The 16,674-nt window shown below is 38.4% G+C and overlaps 1 protein-coding gene across 1 annotated transcript in view; it reads right to left on the reverse strand.

Moving 5' to 3' along the window:
* The window catches only part of NEK9 (NIMA related kinase 9), a 34,009-nt gene extending 20,600 nt beyond the window's left edge, over window positions 1-13,409 (reverse strand). Inside the window, exons 1-7 of the mRNA XM_063290120.1 lie at window positions 12,986-13,409; window positions 8,629-8,806; window positions 7,916-7,971; window positions 6,013-6,083; window positions 4,840-4,945; window positions 1,514-1,645; window positions 1,006-1,116 (exon numbers count right to left, since the gene is read on the reverse strand). Coding sequence (XP_063146190.1) covers window positions 1,006-1,116; window positions 1,514-1,645; window positions 4,840-4,945; window positions 6,013-6,083; window positions 7,916-7,971; window positions 8,629-8,806; window positions 12,986-13,174 — 843 coding nt within the window. The 5' untranslated portion in view covers window positions 13,175-13,409. The remainder of the gene's footprint in view (window positions 1-1,005; window positions 1,117-1,513; window positions 1,646-4,839; window positions 4,946-6,012; window positions 6,084-7,915; window positions 7,972-8,628; window positions 8,807-12,985) is intronic.
* Between the last annotated feature and the right edge of the window lie 3,265 nt (window positions 13,410-16,674).

Below are 16,674 nucleotides of genomic sequence, written 5' to 3' on the forward strand. Positions count from 1 at the left end.
TAATGCTTGATGACTTCAGAGACAGATTCCTGTTCAAAATCTCAAACCTGAAAATAAAAAGAAGGCATTTTTAACCTGAACTTGGACTTCTGTGTGTGAAGTAAACTTAAATCTCATTTTGTTCATTTCTTTTTTAAATATCATCTTCTGATTGTTATTTTTTTTTAAAAAATGCATTTTTTCCTATTTAAGGTAAAAGTCCTTCAAGATCAAACTTGATTCTTGGCCACTTCATAATTTTTATACTGAAAGGTAGCTGGGCCTAGAAGATGAAGGAGAAAATTCTTAATGAGGTGGGTTGCTAAAAACCAGTATGTGTTTATATGCCTTTGTGGTAGGAAGGTACATTTCTTTTTTTATTTCTGGGAAAAATTATATAGTTTTGCTTTCTTCATGGAAAAAAACAAACAGCAGAATGTGGGGTGAGAGAAAAAGGAAGATAAACATTATGTGGCTTCTCTCCTTATATGACTTTTAAATGTACTAAGAAAAGGGAGGGAAATGGGGAAACAATATCAAACCATCCAATCTAGAAAAAAAAGAAAAATATTCAGAATTGAAAATAGATCTGCTCTTCTAACAAAAACAATTCAGTTGTCACCCAGACAATAATTTAAAGCTACACTATTAGTTCTTAGACTCGGGTAGCTGGCTCAGGTCGACTCAGCCTTCCATCCTTCCAAGGTTGGTAAAATGAGTACCCAGCTTGCTGGGGAAGGCAGTGGCAAACCACCCCACTATAGTCTGCCAAGAAAACGTCACGAAAGTGGCATCCCCCCAAAGGGTCAGACATGACTCGGTGCTTGCACGGGGGACCTTTCACCTTTCACCATTAGTTCTTTTAATTGCCTGCTCTTTTAATTGCTCTGCCACTAGCAAGTGGGCTAGTTAAGGAGTTTCAGTGTCTGACAGCTCGTGAAGAGTTTCACAGGCTGCAATCTCGCTTTCTCTCCCCAACCCCAACCCCCAAAATCACAGAATAGAGGTAAACTGTATCTCACCAACCTGATGAAGGCAGGAGTGCACCATTTGGATGAGATCCACAGAGTACATGCTGGAATCAACCTCCATTGCCCTGTTTCCTTGCACAATCTTCACACAGAGGTTCAAGGGATTCTAAGACAGACAAAGTGAAATGATCTAAATCAATATTTCTCAAACTTGGCAACTTTAAGATGTGTGGACTTCAACTCTCAGAATTTCCCAGCCAGCCATGCTGGATCTAAATGGAATAGGAGAAGCTTCCTGAGATTATGTTCTGTGAAACTGTATTTTTAACTCTGTCACCCCTGAATAGGTTCCAATTTTATCTGCAGTCCAAGATAGCAAGGAACTTCAGAAGTACAGTAAAAAGGCAAGGGGATCTCTAAACAAGAAATCCACAGTTCACCTAGAACTTTCACCATCATATAATACCTAAATTTGGAGTCACCCTCTCTTAATCACTCACCATAGGACAATGTAATATAAAAAGGGTGATGCAATATTAATCACGACCACAGGGGTGACTTACCGTTGCATCAAAAGTTCTCTTCAGTGTAAGGAGCTCAAAAGCAACACAGCCAACTGCCCAGATGTCAGACTTGAAGTTATATTTTACTCCCTGGCAGAGCTCTGGAGACATGTAGTACGGAGTTCCTACCAACTACACAACAAAAATATTAAAGATATTGTGCCAGCTACTCCATATCAAACAGACACAATGTAATAGTTTCCCTGTAAGTGCTAATTTGCTGTCCTTTTATCCTCTCCCCTCCCAAATGCTCAGACTATGCTTTAGCATATTGTGAGAAAAGTAATGATTGAACTTATCACGTACATTATCCTATTTATAATCTAGAGTTATCTGTGCTTTCTCTTAATTACTTATTAGAGCAAAATAAAGACTGAATTTAAAAAAGAGCAAATTGAACTGAAGCAAATAATCAAAACAAAAAAGACATCAAACATTTATCTATCTATCTATCTATCTAATTTGTCACCACCCATCTCCTCCCACCAGAGGGACTCTGGGCGGTTTACAACAAAATAATCAGTAAAACAATAAATATACCCTACAATTACAATATATAGAAATACACTATATAAAATACAATTACAAATAACTAATAAATAAAAATAAAGTCCAGATGACTATGATCCAATTCAGTCCTTGCGTTGGAGGAGCATTTTAGGGCGCTAGCCATCCCCAGACATAACTATTCCCATCCCCACCCCAAGCCAGGTGGCAAAGCCAGGTCTTCAGATTCCTCCAGAAGTCCAGGAGCAATGGGGTTAACCTCACCTCCAGTGGCAGGATGTTCCAGAGGGCGGGAGCTACTGCAGAGAAGGCCCACCTCCTGGACCCCGCCAGATGGAATTCTCTTACCGACGGGGTCCGCAACATGCCCTCTCTGAATGATTGGGTGGGACGGGTTGATGTAACAGGGAAGAGGCGGTCCCTCAGGTAGCCTGGCCCCATGCCATGTAGGGCTTTAATTATTATTATTATTATTATTATTATTATTATTCTAAACAAATAGGCAGAGAAAAAAAAAGATTTACCAGTATAATGTGAGGGCCAACATTAGAAGCTCTAGCCCATTCTACCATTAGATGTATAATTTAGTCATTTTGTTATTTCTTTCAAACCAAGTCTTGGGAATATTTATTTATTTAGAGCATTTATGTGGCCACCCAACTCAAACAATGTAACTCTGAGCAGCATATAAGTTATCAACAACAAACACAAAACACAGAGGAAACAACACATAGCATTAAAAACAACTGAAACAACTAATATATCTTAGTTCTGGTCACCATTTTATTGTTTCAGTAAACTCATCCAATGGGGACTCTGCTCATCCTGACCCAAAGGAAAGAACCAGATCTTAACTGCCTTTCCAAAGGCCTACAGGGCTGGGGCCAACCATATATTGAGGGGGAAATTGTTCCAAAAGGATGGGGCTACCACTGAGAAGACATGCTTTCAAGGTCCCATGTGACATTGTTTCAGGAAGGGCCCCGGACTGAGCCCTCCCCGTGAGAGTGTATAGGGATTCTTCAAATAACCCAGTCCTTTGCTGCTCTGAGTTTTATAGTGATAACAACCTTGAATTGCATCCAGAAGCCTATTGGGAGCCAGTGCAACTTGCAGAGTAGAGGTATCATGTGGCATAATGGAGGAACACCCATAACTATCCACACTGCTGCATTCTGGACCAACTGAAGCTTGCAGATGGTATTCAAGGGCAGCCCTATGTAGAGTATGTTGCAATAATTCAATTGGGAGATGACTAAAGCAGGAATGACCTTAAGGAACTCTCTCTCAGTCCAGGAATGGGTGCAACTGGTGCATAAGACAAAGTTGTGCAAAGGCCCCCTTGGGCACAGTTGCCACCTGCCCTTCCACCAGGGCTGTGAATCCAGGAAGACCCCAAATTGTGTACTGAATCCAAACAGGGCAGTGCAAACCAGCTCAGAATCAAGGATGAAATCTCTCCATGTGGTCCAAAACTTACAGCCACTTGGTCTAGGTAAGATTGTATCTAAACCTGTTTGGCTCAATGTGTTCTTTTCCAGAAATGTAATGAAAAGAATATGTTTTTTTCAGAAGGGTGATGAAACTGCAGATATGCTATAAATTAGAGGTTGGCAAAGCATGGTCTTCCCCCTTTTTCACAGCCTGCAGAACCTAATGGAATAGAGGCTTGAAAAATGGTGGCATCATCACCTATAAATTTTTCTAAGAAACAACACAAAATAAATATATAAACTATTGAAATAGTTAGCGCATCTAATAAAACCAAAGAATTCCTCTCCTCATAAAGCTCAAAACACACCTTGGAAAATCCTACTCCTGTCCACTCGTAAAACACCATCACTGTATTCACAGTGACCCTCAACAGCTGGATTCCTGGCTACTGAAAGGTTGCTTATCTCTGCTAAACAAAGACTCTACCTGTAAGACTCAGGCGTATACTGTAGTTCCTTTCTGGAAGAGACTAGGCTGGAGTATTGCTTGACAGATTTCACATGCAAACTATTTTAAAACTACCTTTGGAATGACAAGTATATTACATGAAGACATTAATTAGACAACCAGAGGTTTTCATCAAGGAACCAGGATCTGCTACAGCTCTCTGTAATGCATTCTGCCCCAAGCATAAGTTCATATTTGGTTGAAACTTACTTCCACAAGACATTTATACATTAGGCATTTCACTAATGGAAATCACACAATGTTCTAGATTCCTTGTTTGATAACTTTTTCACTGATAATAACATGTGCAGTAATACTGAGAAAAGAAAAGTGAGAATATTATACCTAAAAGCTTATAGAAAAACTTTTATGTGAGAAGCTAAGGGTGATCTAGATGTGATGGTGCAGTTGAATCACTGGGGTAGGCTATAAATTTAAATACAAAGCCTAAATCTCTCCAAGGTCAAGCAAGCTAATTCCTATGATTTCAGCTGAGGTCAAATAAATGTTATGGAGTAAGAAATAAAGGCTTTAAACTAAAAGAAATTATACATACTATTAAGCATTTAAGTGATATACTGAAAGAAGAGGAGAACTCATTATTCAGAAATACAACAAACAAAGAAATATTCAGAAATACTTTTTTAAGCCTAGAATTTTGAGAAGTAGATATATAGGGCCAGGAAAAAAAATCTACTGAAAAGGTTCCAGATGTGAATTCAAAGAATTCAAATGTCTTATTTGCAAATTCTAGATACTTTTATTAGAGATAATTCAGAAGAGGAATAAGTAAGAAATAAACAGTTGATCAACCTATCTCAAGTATATAAAGTCCTAAACAGCTGAATCATCATCATCTTAGTCCTGCAGCCACTTACAGTTTCAGCCATGGAATACTCAGAGTTCAATTTTTTTGCTAGACCATAATCTCCCAGTTTTATGAGGTTTGCTTTGGTGAGGAAGATATTCAAGGTCTTTATATCTCTAGAAAAGAAAGAGATATAAATATTGATATCAGCAGACACAGATCTTTTAAAAAGTTAACATATCCCCTTTATTAATATTCTGAAAGCAATAGCATTCTCTTCGTCATGTTAACAATTTCGGATTTTTGTTGCAGTATCCTTAAATTAAACTTCATCGTGTGATGGAAGGCATACATTATATTATATATAATATAAATAACAACAATAATAATTATTAGTATTATCTTCTTCCCAGTTTAGCCTACAGCCCTGGGATTTCCTAGTGGTCTCCATCCAAGAATTAACCAGATCTGATCCTCTTAGCTCCTTTCAAGATCAGCTAATTTTGTTCTGTCAGTTTAATTTCTTTTTGTTGCTCCCTATATGCATTTGAATTACATATCAATGGTTTAAAAACAGGAGCACAACAAAAATGGATACTGCATGTTTCTATAAGGTAAAAAAAAAATTACAAGCTTAGAAAGATACTTGTTCTGTGTCAATTACAGTATACAATACCAGGAAGCACTTGCTTCTCTTTCTGTATCTGAACAGCCATTTTATCACCAGGAGTCCCAACTGAAGCATCATTTAAAAATATGGATTGCATATAGTATTTTATGGTTAATTTCATTTTTTGTTAAACAAATTTAAATATTAGCAAATCAGTTACATAATACAATATGAATATACAGTACATGTAAGTCTATTTTCAATTAATATATGAGATTACAGACTATCAATTTTATTAGCAATTTTTGTGTTCATATTGTAAAAAATATGAAGTTAGTAATTTTTCATCCAATTAATTCACACCTTTATTATAAATGTATTTTCATTCTTAATGATGCAAAATGCCAAAGGCAGTTAAAGGCGTTAAAAGATATATGAAAGCACAAAACTGAAAGGGGCCAATGAAGAAATCAGAAGATCAAAAAATGTAGTACAGCAAATGCTTAACCTCAGAATGAAGGTCTTTGTGCAATAGCAGAAGGCCTTTAAGATAAAGGCAGACTCTATCTCACTAGCCAGTGGCTTCCATACTGGGCACACAGTCCTGAAGAATGGTCCCTAAACATAAAGTACCTGTGAAGGATTCCTTCTCTGTGGATACAGCTCACTGCTGATGCAATCTGAAATAGGTACCACACCACCATCTGCAAAAAACAAAAGTTCACATAGAAAAAAAATTGAGATTGTTCCCTCGGATACAAACACAGGAAATATTCTAACTGAACCTTCCTTTAGAAAGTGGACTTTATCATTTCTTTAAGAATATCTCAGTACTGAGCACTTTTTTACAAAGTTATCTTTCCAGAATAATTAGTTCATATGGTTTCCAAATGGAGGATAGATGCTAAAGAAATTCATGACTTAATAACAAAAATAGTTAAGGGTGTGAGCTGAGGCTTCAAGCTGCTGTATAAAAATCACAGTGGTCTTTTATACTCCTTAGTCCGATGTTTCAGCTATCACACCACAATTCTATACTTTAGATACTTTCTTTAAACAGAACATCTATATTCTCTCTTTGAGTAAGAGATGTAAAATACTGGGCAACTCTTGAATGTGCATCCTTGTTTATTATGAACACCAAAAACATCTTATTTTAATAAGATGGCTTTTGTTTTAAAATATGTTTTAAAGTGCTAGGGCTGTAATTCAAAACCTACTTTGAACAGAAAGGAAGTCTCACTGGACACAGTGAACATATATGTAATCATACTGTAAACTGATGTAACAACAGCTTAACCATTGTATAAATAAAAAGGCATGCATTTTTCTGCTTAGCAATTAGTTTTAAGAATGCAGAAAAAATTGTTCCATTCTTTTAAATATGAAATGGAGGCAAAAAGTATTCTGAGATTTGTGGCAGAAATAGCCAAATTCTATATTAGAGCTCTTAGGCTATGATTTGTTCTGTCACAGTGGTCAAGCAGACGTATAAATCCCTTAGGAATAATAAGCCTTGTCATGCTGGGATTTATAGTGAAAGGTGAAAGGACCCCTGTGCAAGCACCGAGTCATGTCTGACCCTTTGGGGGGACGCTGCTTTTGTGATGTTTTCTTGGCAGACTATAGAGCGGGGTGGTTTGCCATGACCTTCCCCAGTTGTCACCTTCCCCATTGAGCTGGGCACTCATTTTACCGACCTCGGAAGGATGGAAGGCTGAGTCGACCTGAGCCGGCTACCCAAGAGAGAATCCAGCTTCCGCTGGGATCGAACTCGGGTTGTGGGGAGAGTTTTGGTTGCAATACTGCCGCCTACCACTCTGCGCCACACGAGGTTCTGGGACTTACAGTACCTCACAATTATTTAAAATGGACATGATACAGATATCCCTGTTTACATTCTTACAGGTCTGAGTGCAAGGCAGTGGCATAGGAGAGGTACCCTCCATACAATCAGACTGGAGTTTTTCCATCTCGCTACGTAACTAGATTGAAGTATTCATTTAGGCCTACTATTTCCTGTGAACTGATACATGTGATGTCATCTGCTTACTCTATGATAGTTGGTGGAGGGTGACACAGCAGTGGCTGCATGACATACAACCCTCTTGATGACATTTGCAGAATCCCAAAATTATTTTTAAAAAAATCTCAGAAGATTATCAAATCTCCTAAGATCTCAATATGCAAGAGACTTTCCCCCAAACCCCTAAGAATTCAACATTTCTACACAAGTACACACAAAATATCAGCATTCTCAAAACTCATATGATGTGATGATCTTACGATGTTTGGGTCATTTTTTTTTAATGAAGAGATTGTGTTCATATTGCTGCTATACAGTTTGCTGACTCCCCCTGTAAGTGTTGGCCTACAGTTTCCATAATTCCCATACTGGCTGGAAATTATGAGATCTGTAGTTTACATGCCTGGAAGAAATCTGTTTGGGGAAGACCATTTTAGAACCAAATTCAAAGCCAATCAAGTGCATGAAAGAGAAGTAGACTGCCCCTTTGTGACTCGGCATTTTCATTACCTCTTCTTCAAACAATGTGTCTTTTTGTCGCAGGATCTTATCATAAAGGTTTCCCCCTGCAAGTAAGAAAGAAAAGTATAAATTTCACACATTCCATCTATGTGTTAGAAATCCCTCAGAATGTTAATGTTTTCCTATTTTTTTCTATGGACAAAGGGACTCTAATTTCTGCTATATTCTTTGCTGCTGCTGCAAAAGATCCCAAAAGATGCTGCAAATAAAGGTTCAGTAAACTTGTGAAAGTAAATGAAATTTAAGTGTAAATCAGTAATGATGTCATTTGATTTTAATATTATTTGTAATGTTAATTAGAACAACAGAGTTTTGCAAAATGTAATCCAAACTATTCAATAAGGGAGAAGGAAGCACCATGCAAGGCTTAAAATAAAAAAAAAGGATTATTTGCCACTGTGCTTTTAAATTTTTTTAGTCTGTTTATTCTGCAAATCTGCCTCTAATTTGCTGTACGTTTAGTACCCCATCTTTCCTTCAGGTAGTTCTGATCCTAAGTATCTCTTACTCAGCAAGTACATTACAGAGTATATATCTCTGAAATATAAATGGCAGTCCTCCAAGGTGAATCTGGTTTGCATTTCTCAATCTGCCATCGTAGCTAAACATTTATAAACAAAGCACAGACTCTCTTGTTCCATCTCTCCCTGCAGAACTCAACATGGAAGATGTGCTTATTGTTTACAAGACATTGTTCTCACCATTACAGTACTCCAGCTCAATCAGCAAAGTGGTGTTATCCATGAAATGATTGTAATAAGCAATGATATTATCATGCTGCAACAGAGCAAGAATAACGATCTCATTCAAAGCATCACGACGCTCTTTTTCTGACAGTCTGGTAAGATCCACTTCCTTCCACACTACAAGTGAATCGTCCTGCAATTTAAGAAGTCTACTTAGTTAAATGTATACTCAAGATGATTTAGAAACATTTTAAAAATAGTATTTATTTCCGGATTCATCCAGAAGTTATGGGATTCAAATGGCCTTTCTTTATTTCTGATGCCAAGAACTAACATTTTTTTCCTTTTCAGTAATGATTGCATATCATCAGCTTTTCAGGAGGCAAATAATCTATAGTGCGTAACAAGACTTGATGAGGGCGTAGGAGTTACCTGTTACTCCAACTACAGCTTTATACAGGTAAGAAAAACTATTTGGTATCACTATTTTGTATCAATTTCACATTCTTGTGGTAAGATTCTAGGTCATTTTATGCTTTTATTCAGCCAATTTATTAAGTTTGGTAGCCACTGAAGCTATGTTAAGGATTTTCAACTACTCTTTAATATCCTATTTAAAATATCATTATTTTAGCTGTTGCATTCCAAAATCATTTCCCTCATAGGAAATGCAGTTGTTAGTAATGTAATATAATTAACAGAATGTAACTGCATTAAGAAAGGTAGCAATCAAAGACCTGCCTGGAACTGTTTGAGTTGAAATCACAGACTATACAAAACATTTCCACTTTGACACTATCTGATGAACTGATTCTACCCTGTGCACCATTTTTCTTAGGAAACCAATGAGAAAGTCTTGGTAGGCAAATCCACATAGCACAAATTTATCAGATTTCACCCTTTTCCCCAGATCAGAATTTATCTGCCTCTATCATGCAGATTCAGTAATAATCTTATTTAAAACTCCCTTCTTAAATGTTGTGCTTGCTTTATAGTTTAGCCCTGAACTCTGCTGAAACATAATGTGCACTACAGCTTTTTCCTTTTCTATCCTTTTTTTTTCCCTCATGCAGAGGAAACTGCTGGAAAGGAAGCAACTTTCTATATCTTCAATATTTTATTTTCAAATGCCCCAGTTCTTTCATTTTCTACTTGCAAAATTAAAGAAAAAATTATGCTAATGGAGATTTTCTTCCTATGCTAAACAACAGTTTGGGAAACAATTTAGCCAGGCAACACAGCACAAGAGCAAAATGTATTTCCCCATTATTTGAATTTGTCATGGAGCAATTATTTTCAACTGAAAATAATCATTTTCATAATTCCAGCTCCATTGAGCAAGATCTTATTTCTTCCCTTTGTACCTGAAATAATCAATTTAGTCACACCAATTTCAAATGTTAACTTGGCTGAAATTTTTGAACCCTCTATAAGCAAAAGCCTCCTGAGCCAAGTCCAGTTTTTAATATCATAGCTATCATAATAAGCATATGTGCATTGTCAAAACATTTCACAGAGCTTTGTTTTCTCTGCTGCAATCAAGAGTTGCTATCTCTACTACATGATCTGCAAAGTTATGAAGTGCCATGTGATGTACCTTTTATTTGAGAATACATATTCCCTGACAGAATCTATGTGTTATTTATGCATCCCTGAACAGCCTATACTGCATTACCAATTGAAAAAAGCTGTATATGAAGTTTTGGGGCAAACTTTGGGAATCCTGTATAGTAAAGAAATAAAGATATTGCTTTTACAAGCCACCGAGAGTCACATTTTTCAGGTTGGGTAGCCATATAAAGTCTTTAAATAAATAAATAGTGAGGGCATTGTATTTACCAAGGATTCACTAGGCAAAGAGAGAGCATTTTTAAAATAAGTTCCGCAACCGCGTAATTCCATTCCTGTTCACTTTCTATGCTATCTGAAGATACATTTGTTCACCAAAACCTTTCTGCTGCTGAATCTTGTGTTTTGCTGTTGATTTCTGTTTGATAGGGTTTTAAGCTATTTTATAGTTTTAAAGAGGTAGATCTTTTTACAGAATTTCTATTGTAAAATTGTAGTTATTTTGTCATTTTAATCTTGTTTTGGGATCAGTTTATCAATGTGTGGCACATCTATATATATGTATGTGTGTACACACACAGACAGATATAACTGCGGGTATGTATATGCATGTATATATATGTAGTATATATTTTATAAATAAATATCTAAACTCTTCTATTTAAATACAGTACTAGAAATGGTAAGATTGGATCTGGGCCAAGGCTAGTCTGGACTTTGTTTTAGAATGCATCATGTACAGACGTGATAACAACAACAACAACAAAAGACCCCTAATATTAGTCCCTGCTTAATACTTACAACAAAAATGGTGTTTTAGAACAGAAATGGGGAGGGCAGTAAGTCCCAGCAGCTCTTACTTTAGGCCTTAGGTACAAAATTCCCCATACAACACAGGAAAAGCCTGATAAAAATCCACCAAAGTTGATAAAGGGAAAGCAGACAGGTATGTCTGCAATGTCAGTAGAAAGTAATGAATACCTATTGTGGAGTAGCCAGAAGAGTTATGCTAGACCAGACCAAAGGACAATATAACCTCGCAAGCTCCTTCCACAGTGACAAACTAAATGCCAAAGGAGAGCCAACACACCCTGCAGTACAGTAGAATCTCCAGTTCATTCCCAGCAATTAAATTAAGAGCACTATTGCCTTCAACATATGGCCATCACTATCTACTGACAGTTTTATCCTATATGAGTTTGTCTAATTGGTGACCACCACTTCAAATTATGTATTCCCTGTGACACTCTATGGAAGTGAAAGCTCAACTTTGAAGAAGCAGAACAGGAAGATTGACACTTCTGAACTCTGGAGTAGACTCCTGAGAATATGGTGGATAGCCAAGGGAAAAAAAACAACAACCAAATGGTTCATTGAACAAATCAACCCAAAGTTCTCACTAGAGGAAGAAATGACCAGGCTTAAATTATCCTACTTCAGATACATGATGTGAAGACCCAACTCTCTGGAGAAGGCTCTAATCCTGGGACAGGTGGAATGAAAGAGAAGACAAAGACCAGCAGCAAGGTGGATGGACTCAGTTACAGTGGCAATAGGTGCAGACCTGGTGGCAATGAATGAAGACCTGAAGGACCAAGTTAGGGACAGATTATCATGGAGAAAATCTATCTCTGTGGTTGCTAAGAGTCAATGCTGACTTGATGGCCCATAATCAATCAATCACCAAACAATCTGGTTATAAACTCTGTACTTTAGCTATGTGCTATGCCCATGGGCTAATTATGGAAAAAAGTGCTTCCTTTTATCTGTTCTGGATATCCCAGCAGTTAATGAATTAATTAATTCTAGAATCAGTTAATTATTAATGCTAGAATTTTGAGATGGAAAAGTTTCTCTATGCTCCAAACTTTGCCCTGTTTTATCTACCTCTATCATTTTTATATTTGCCAATTTTCTAAGTTAAAGAGTATCAAGCATTTATAGCCTATCTCAAAAGGAAGTGGCTTCACTCTCTTAATTATTTGGTTATTCTTCAGCTTGACAGTATACAGGATTCCAAATCTGGGCAAGCTGTAAGTTTGAATAGCAACACTATGAAATTGACACTTTCATTTTTTGTTCCTTTTGTAATGATTATCAGCATGGAATTTGTGCCTTTTGCAGCAATGAAATGCAGGATTGGTTTTCCAGGTGAAACCCTTTTCCTATGCAGTTGCCACCAGCTGAAATCCCACTCCTATAAGTGTTTATACAGATTTGTCTCAGCATGCATCTCTTTACACAGTACTTGTTAATAATGGATTGCACTTGTTATTATAATAGCCATTCCTCCAGTTTGGTGAAATTCTTTGGGTATTTTGTAATACTTTCTGAGAACTTTGTATCAGATTTGAAAACTGAGGGAACTGCAAAAGAAGTGATTTTCCTGCAAGTAGATATAAGACCTTTGAGCACAATACAATTTACTGCAAAATTGTCAGCCCCTTCCCCCACCCCCAATTCTTCACTTCCAAAACGTAAGACATTAATGGCCCACTTCAAAGAAAGGAGGCATTTTAACAGTAAGGCAGAGGCAAATCAGAAAATAAGTGAGGGAGGGATTTGATGAAAAACTGGCACAGCATTTGGTTCAGATTTCTTTATGCAAATCTAAGTTCTTGATAACAGACGAGGCAGAAAATCCAATTCCCCTGAAGGGTATCTTGGGCAATTAAAAAAAACAACAGTTGGTATCCCGTAGATTATAAAGCCAGGATCCAACATAAAAGGAAATAAAGAACCAACAGGATTTGGGGCCTCGATGTATGCAAGGAAGAAGAAGAGTAACAGGGCACCGACGTACCTCAGTCCGGCGATACAGGGTGGCCTCGCCGAAGGCTCCCCGACCCAGAACCCGTATAGGAGCATAATGCAATTCCTCCTGCTCGCCCCCCAAGCCCGGGCCAGGACGGGGACTGTTCCTGCTGGACGAGTCGCTCCCGAAGTCGGAGTTGATGGAGTCGTAATGTCTCTCGTACTGGTTCAAAGACATGGCTGCCCCGCTACCGCTTCCCCGGGATCTAAGAAGGGAGCAGAGGCGGCTCGTCTACGACCAAGGCTTGCGGCCCCCCAAACGATGATGGTGAGCGGCTTCCTGCTATTATTGCCGCCGCCGCTGCCGCCGCCAATTCAGCGGCGCTCCGGCTGTGCGCAGGCGCGCACCCCCCTCTCGGCCTCAATCTGGGAGAGACACCCGTACGCCGGACTGCCTCTTTCGCCGGCTTCCCCGAAGCTCCGCAGCCCCCAAGCGCAGCAGGTCGACTACGGCTTCCACTGACCCGGAACCATTTCTGCCCCGCCGCGCGCCCTCAGAGACGGAAGGTCTCTCCACCGAGCCCTGCAGCGCGAAGGAGAAACGGGGCAGCCGGGAAAGCGGGAAGGGAGAGGGGCGGAGAGTTGAGGAAGCGCTTTGGGAAAGCGAGCTGGGCAGCGTCCGAGAACTTTCTCGTATTGTCAGAGGCTACTGGGACCTCCGCCTACCTACCCGCCAAGAACGAGGGAAACTCTGGAACTTGTTATGCCTCAGCAAGATGTCTCGAAACACACGCCAAGAACGGCGACTGGTAACAATGGGAGGTGAGAAAGCCACTGGTCGTGACTGAACTCCGTTGAAGTCCAAGTAAAGCAAGAAGTAGAACCTGAGAAGGGGTGGAATGGGCCGGAGGGAGACGACGGAGAGGCTGGGAGTGCTGTGCTCCAAAATTTGCAGCTCTTGTATTAACAGTTTTCACTCCAAAATGCAAGACTGAAGTGCCCATGCTTAGGAGGAGGAGGTAGAGTGGGACAAAATAGACTTTGGTAATTAACACTTTCAGAACTAGAAAGTCCGTTTCAGAATTCAGTGATTTTTAGCGAAAACGATCGCAGTTGTATTGTCATCTCAGTGAGGCAAGTACATGAGGATTAACTTCAAAGAATGAGGTATTTAACATGAACCTTAATAACCATTTATAATTAAAAGTGCTAGTTACTACTACCACAGGATTATGTACCACCAAGTCATTGTCGACTCTTAGCAGCTACATAGATAAGGTTTTTCTCCATGATGGTATGTCCCTAATCTGGTCTTTAAGGTGTTCCAACAATGTACTGTAACTGAGTCCATCCACCTTCTGGTCATCCTCTTCCTCTCTCTCCTTCCACCTTTCCCAGCATTTACAGTCTTCTCCAGAGAGCTGGTCTTCAGGTAGTGTGTCCAAAGTGGGATAATTTGATCTGAGAACCCTGGGTTTTGTTCAATGATCCATTTGTTTTCTTGTCTGTCCAAGGTATTTTCTGGAGTCTTCTCCATCACTAAAGTTTAAAAGCATCTATACTCTTCCTATCCTGCTTCTTCAGAGTCCAACTTTCACTTCCATAGTCTCCCAGGCAATACTATGGCTTGAACGATTCTGATCCTTGTAGGTTTGAACACATTGCCACATTTGAATCTTTTTTCAAAGGCCTTCATGGCTGCTCTAGCAATTGTTAGTCTGATGTATTTCTTGACTTCTTCTGTAACATGTAGTTCCATTATTTTATCAAAGGGAGTTCTTTCTCAAAAGGATAAATGTATTTTGATATACATACATTGTTCTTAATTAAAACAATCAAGAGATTGACTAATATTGAAAATTTTTATTACCATAAAGTAGCCATAATTGTTTCACAAGTTTAAAATTAGTTAAGATACATATATTTTGTAGACTCAAAAATGGCTAGTGGATTTTCCACTGACCTTTAATTTACTCTGATACCCCAAAATTACCTAAGTCTGTCAAGCTACAAAAATACTATTTTTTAATTACAGGTAGTCCTCAACTTACAGTGGCAATTGGGACCAGAATTGCCATTGCTAAATGACGCAGTCATAAAGCGCAACATCATGTAACCGTGTTGCCTAGCTATGGCAGTCCTGATTGTTGTCATTAAGCGAGGACCATGCAGGTTGTTGAGGATCTCATGTGACCATGACTTCCAACTTCCTGTCGGTTTCCCCATTGACTGCTTGTGGGAAGCCATCAGGGAATGCAACCATATGACTGCAACTCATTGTGACAGCGTAATTTGCAAGCTGGGTGCCTGGATCGTGATCACATGACTGCAGGGGTGCTGTGACAGCCAGAACTCTTAAGGACCCGTCGAAGTTCCCCTCATTCAGCACCATCATAACTTTGTACAGTTGCTGAATGAGTGGTCATAACCTGAGGACTACCGGAAAAATAGGTAAATCAACACATCAAAACTGATATATGGAGGGATTGCTGCTGATTATACCAAAGAATACTGCTTTTGGGATTTTAGGTCTTCCCCTCTCCCCCTCCCGTGTACCTTAAATCAGGGTTTTAACATGAATGTTCCCCATTCTTGAATAAAAATTGGAGGTAAATGGTAAATTTTGGGAGTTGCAGTCCCAGTATGTCTGAAAGAGTGCCAGGTCAGGGAAGACTGCTCTTGAAGCAGTCTTCCCTGACCTGGCACTCTTTCAGACATGCTGGGACTGCAACTCCCAAAATTCTCATCCAGCATGGCCAAAAGCAGTCCTTTTACATCTGGAAGGCACCAAGATAGGGAAAGCTTCTTTACATACTTCAAAGGGTTTGATTTTGGTCCTCTTTCTTTGATAAACTGCTGAGAACAGGTGCTGTCTCATGTTTCTGTGGCCAGTGAAATAATCATTTCGAAGAGAGCCAGCTATAAACTCCTGAGAAATTTCTAGCTAGTTTTCCACAGAAAGAAAACAGAAGGATTAAAAACTCATACTCCATGGAATTTGAAGTAGATTCCTTATTCAGCTTGTTACTATTAGATAATTAGTTTTGCAGTTTTTACATGCTTAAATATTCAAGCAAATAATGTGATTGAATATATTGAGAATTCACTTTCTTAAAGATCTGACAGGTGGTATTTTAAAGTGAATTTACATTTCACTAAAAGTTTACACTGTTCAAAATATAGTTTCACAGATGGGCCTACAGATACTGACCTTCACTGCTCATCATGTTACCTTTAACAATGAATGAATAACTTTATTGATTAGTTACCTTTAACAATGTAATATTTTCACGTTTATACAATTTTCAACAGAATCTTCCAATACTCTAAAGAAGCAACTGTCAAACACTTTTAGACTTGAAAGACCATTTAATTAAACAATTATGTGTATCTAGACTTTATTTAGAGCTTGTGCAATGTTTTGATTTTGTTGCAGCTTCTCCAGATTCAATTTACTGGTTAACTGTAATCTTTCTTCATGAGGCTAGATGAAGTCTGAAACATACTAGATGTAAAAAGTGAAAACAAATCTATTCACTTCACAGACTGTGGAATGAAATAGTCAATTAGATGAAATGTAAGAGTTCAATCAATTTACAGAGACACTACTTTGAAGAATAATTTCCCCAAAAATAATTTTATTGAGAAAAAGTCAAAAATCCCCAACCAGATTACAGATAAAATTAAACTTGCCTTACTTACTTTCATCTATACCACAGGAGCAAAGACACTAATGTC

Source organism: Candoia aspera, chromosome 1 (assembly GCF_035149785.1).
Source record: "Candoia aspera isolate rCanAsp1 chromosome 1, rCanAsp1.hap2, whole genome shotgun sequence".
Taxonomy (NCBI): domain Eukaryota; kingdom Metazoa; phylum Chordata; class Lepidosauria; order Squamata; family Boidae; genus Candoia; species Candoia aspera.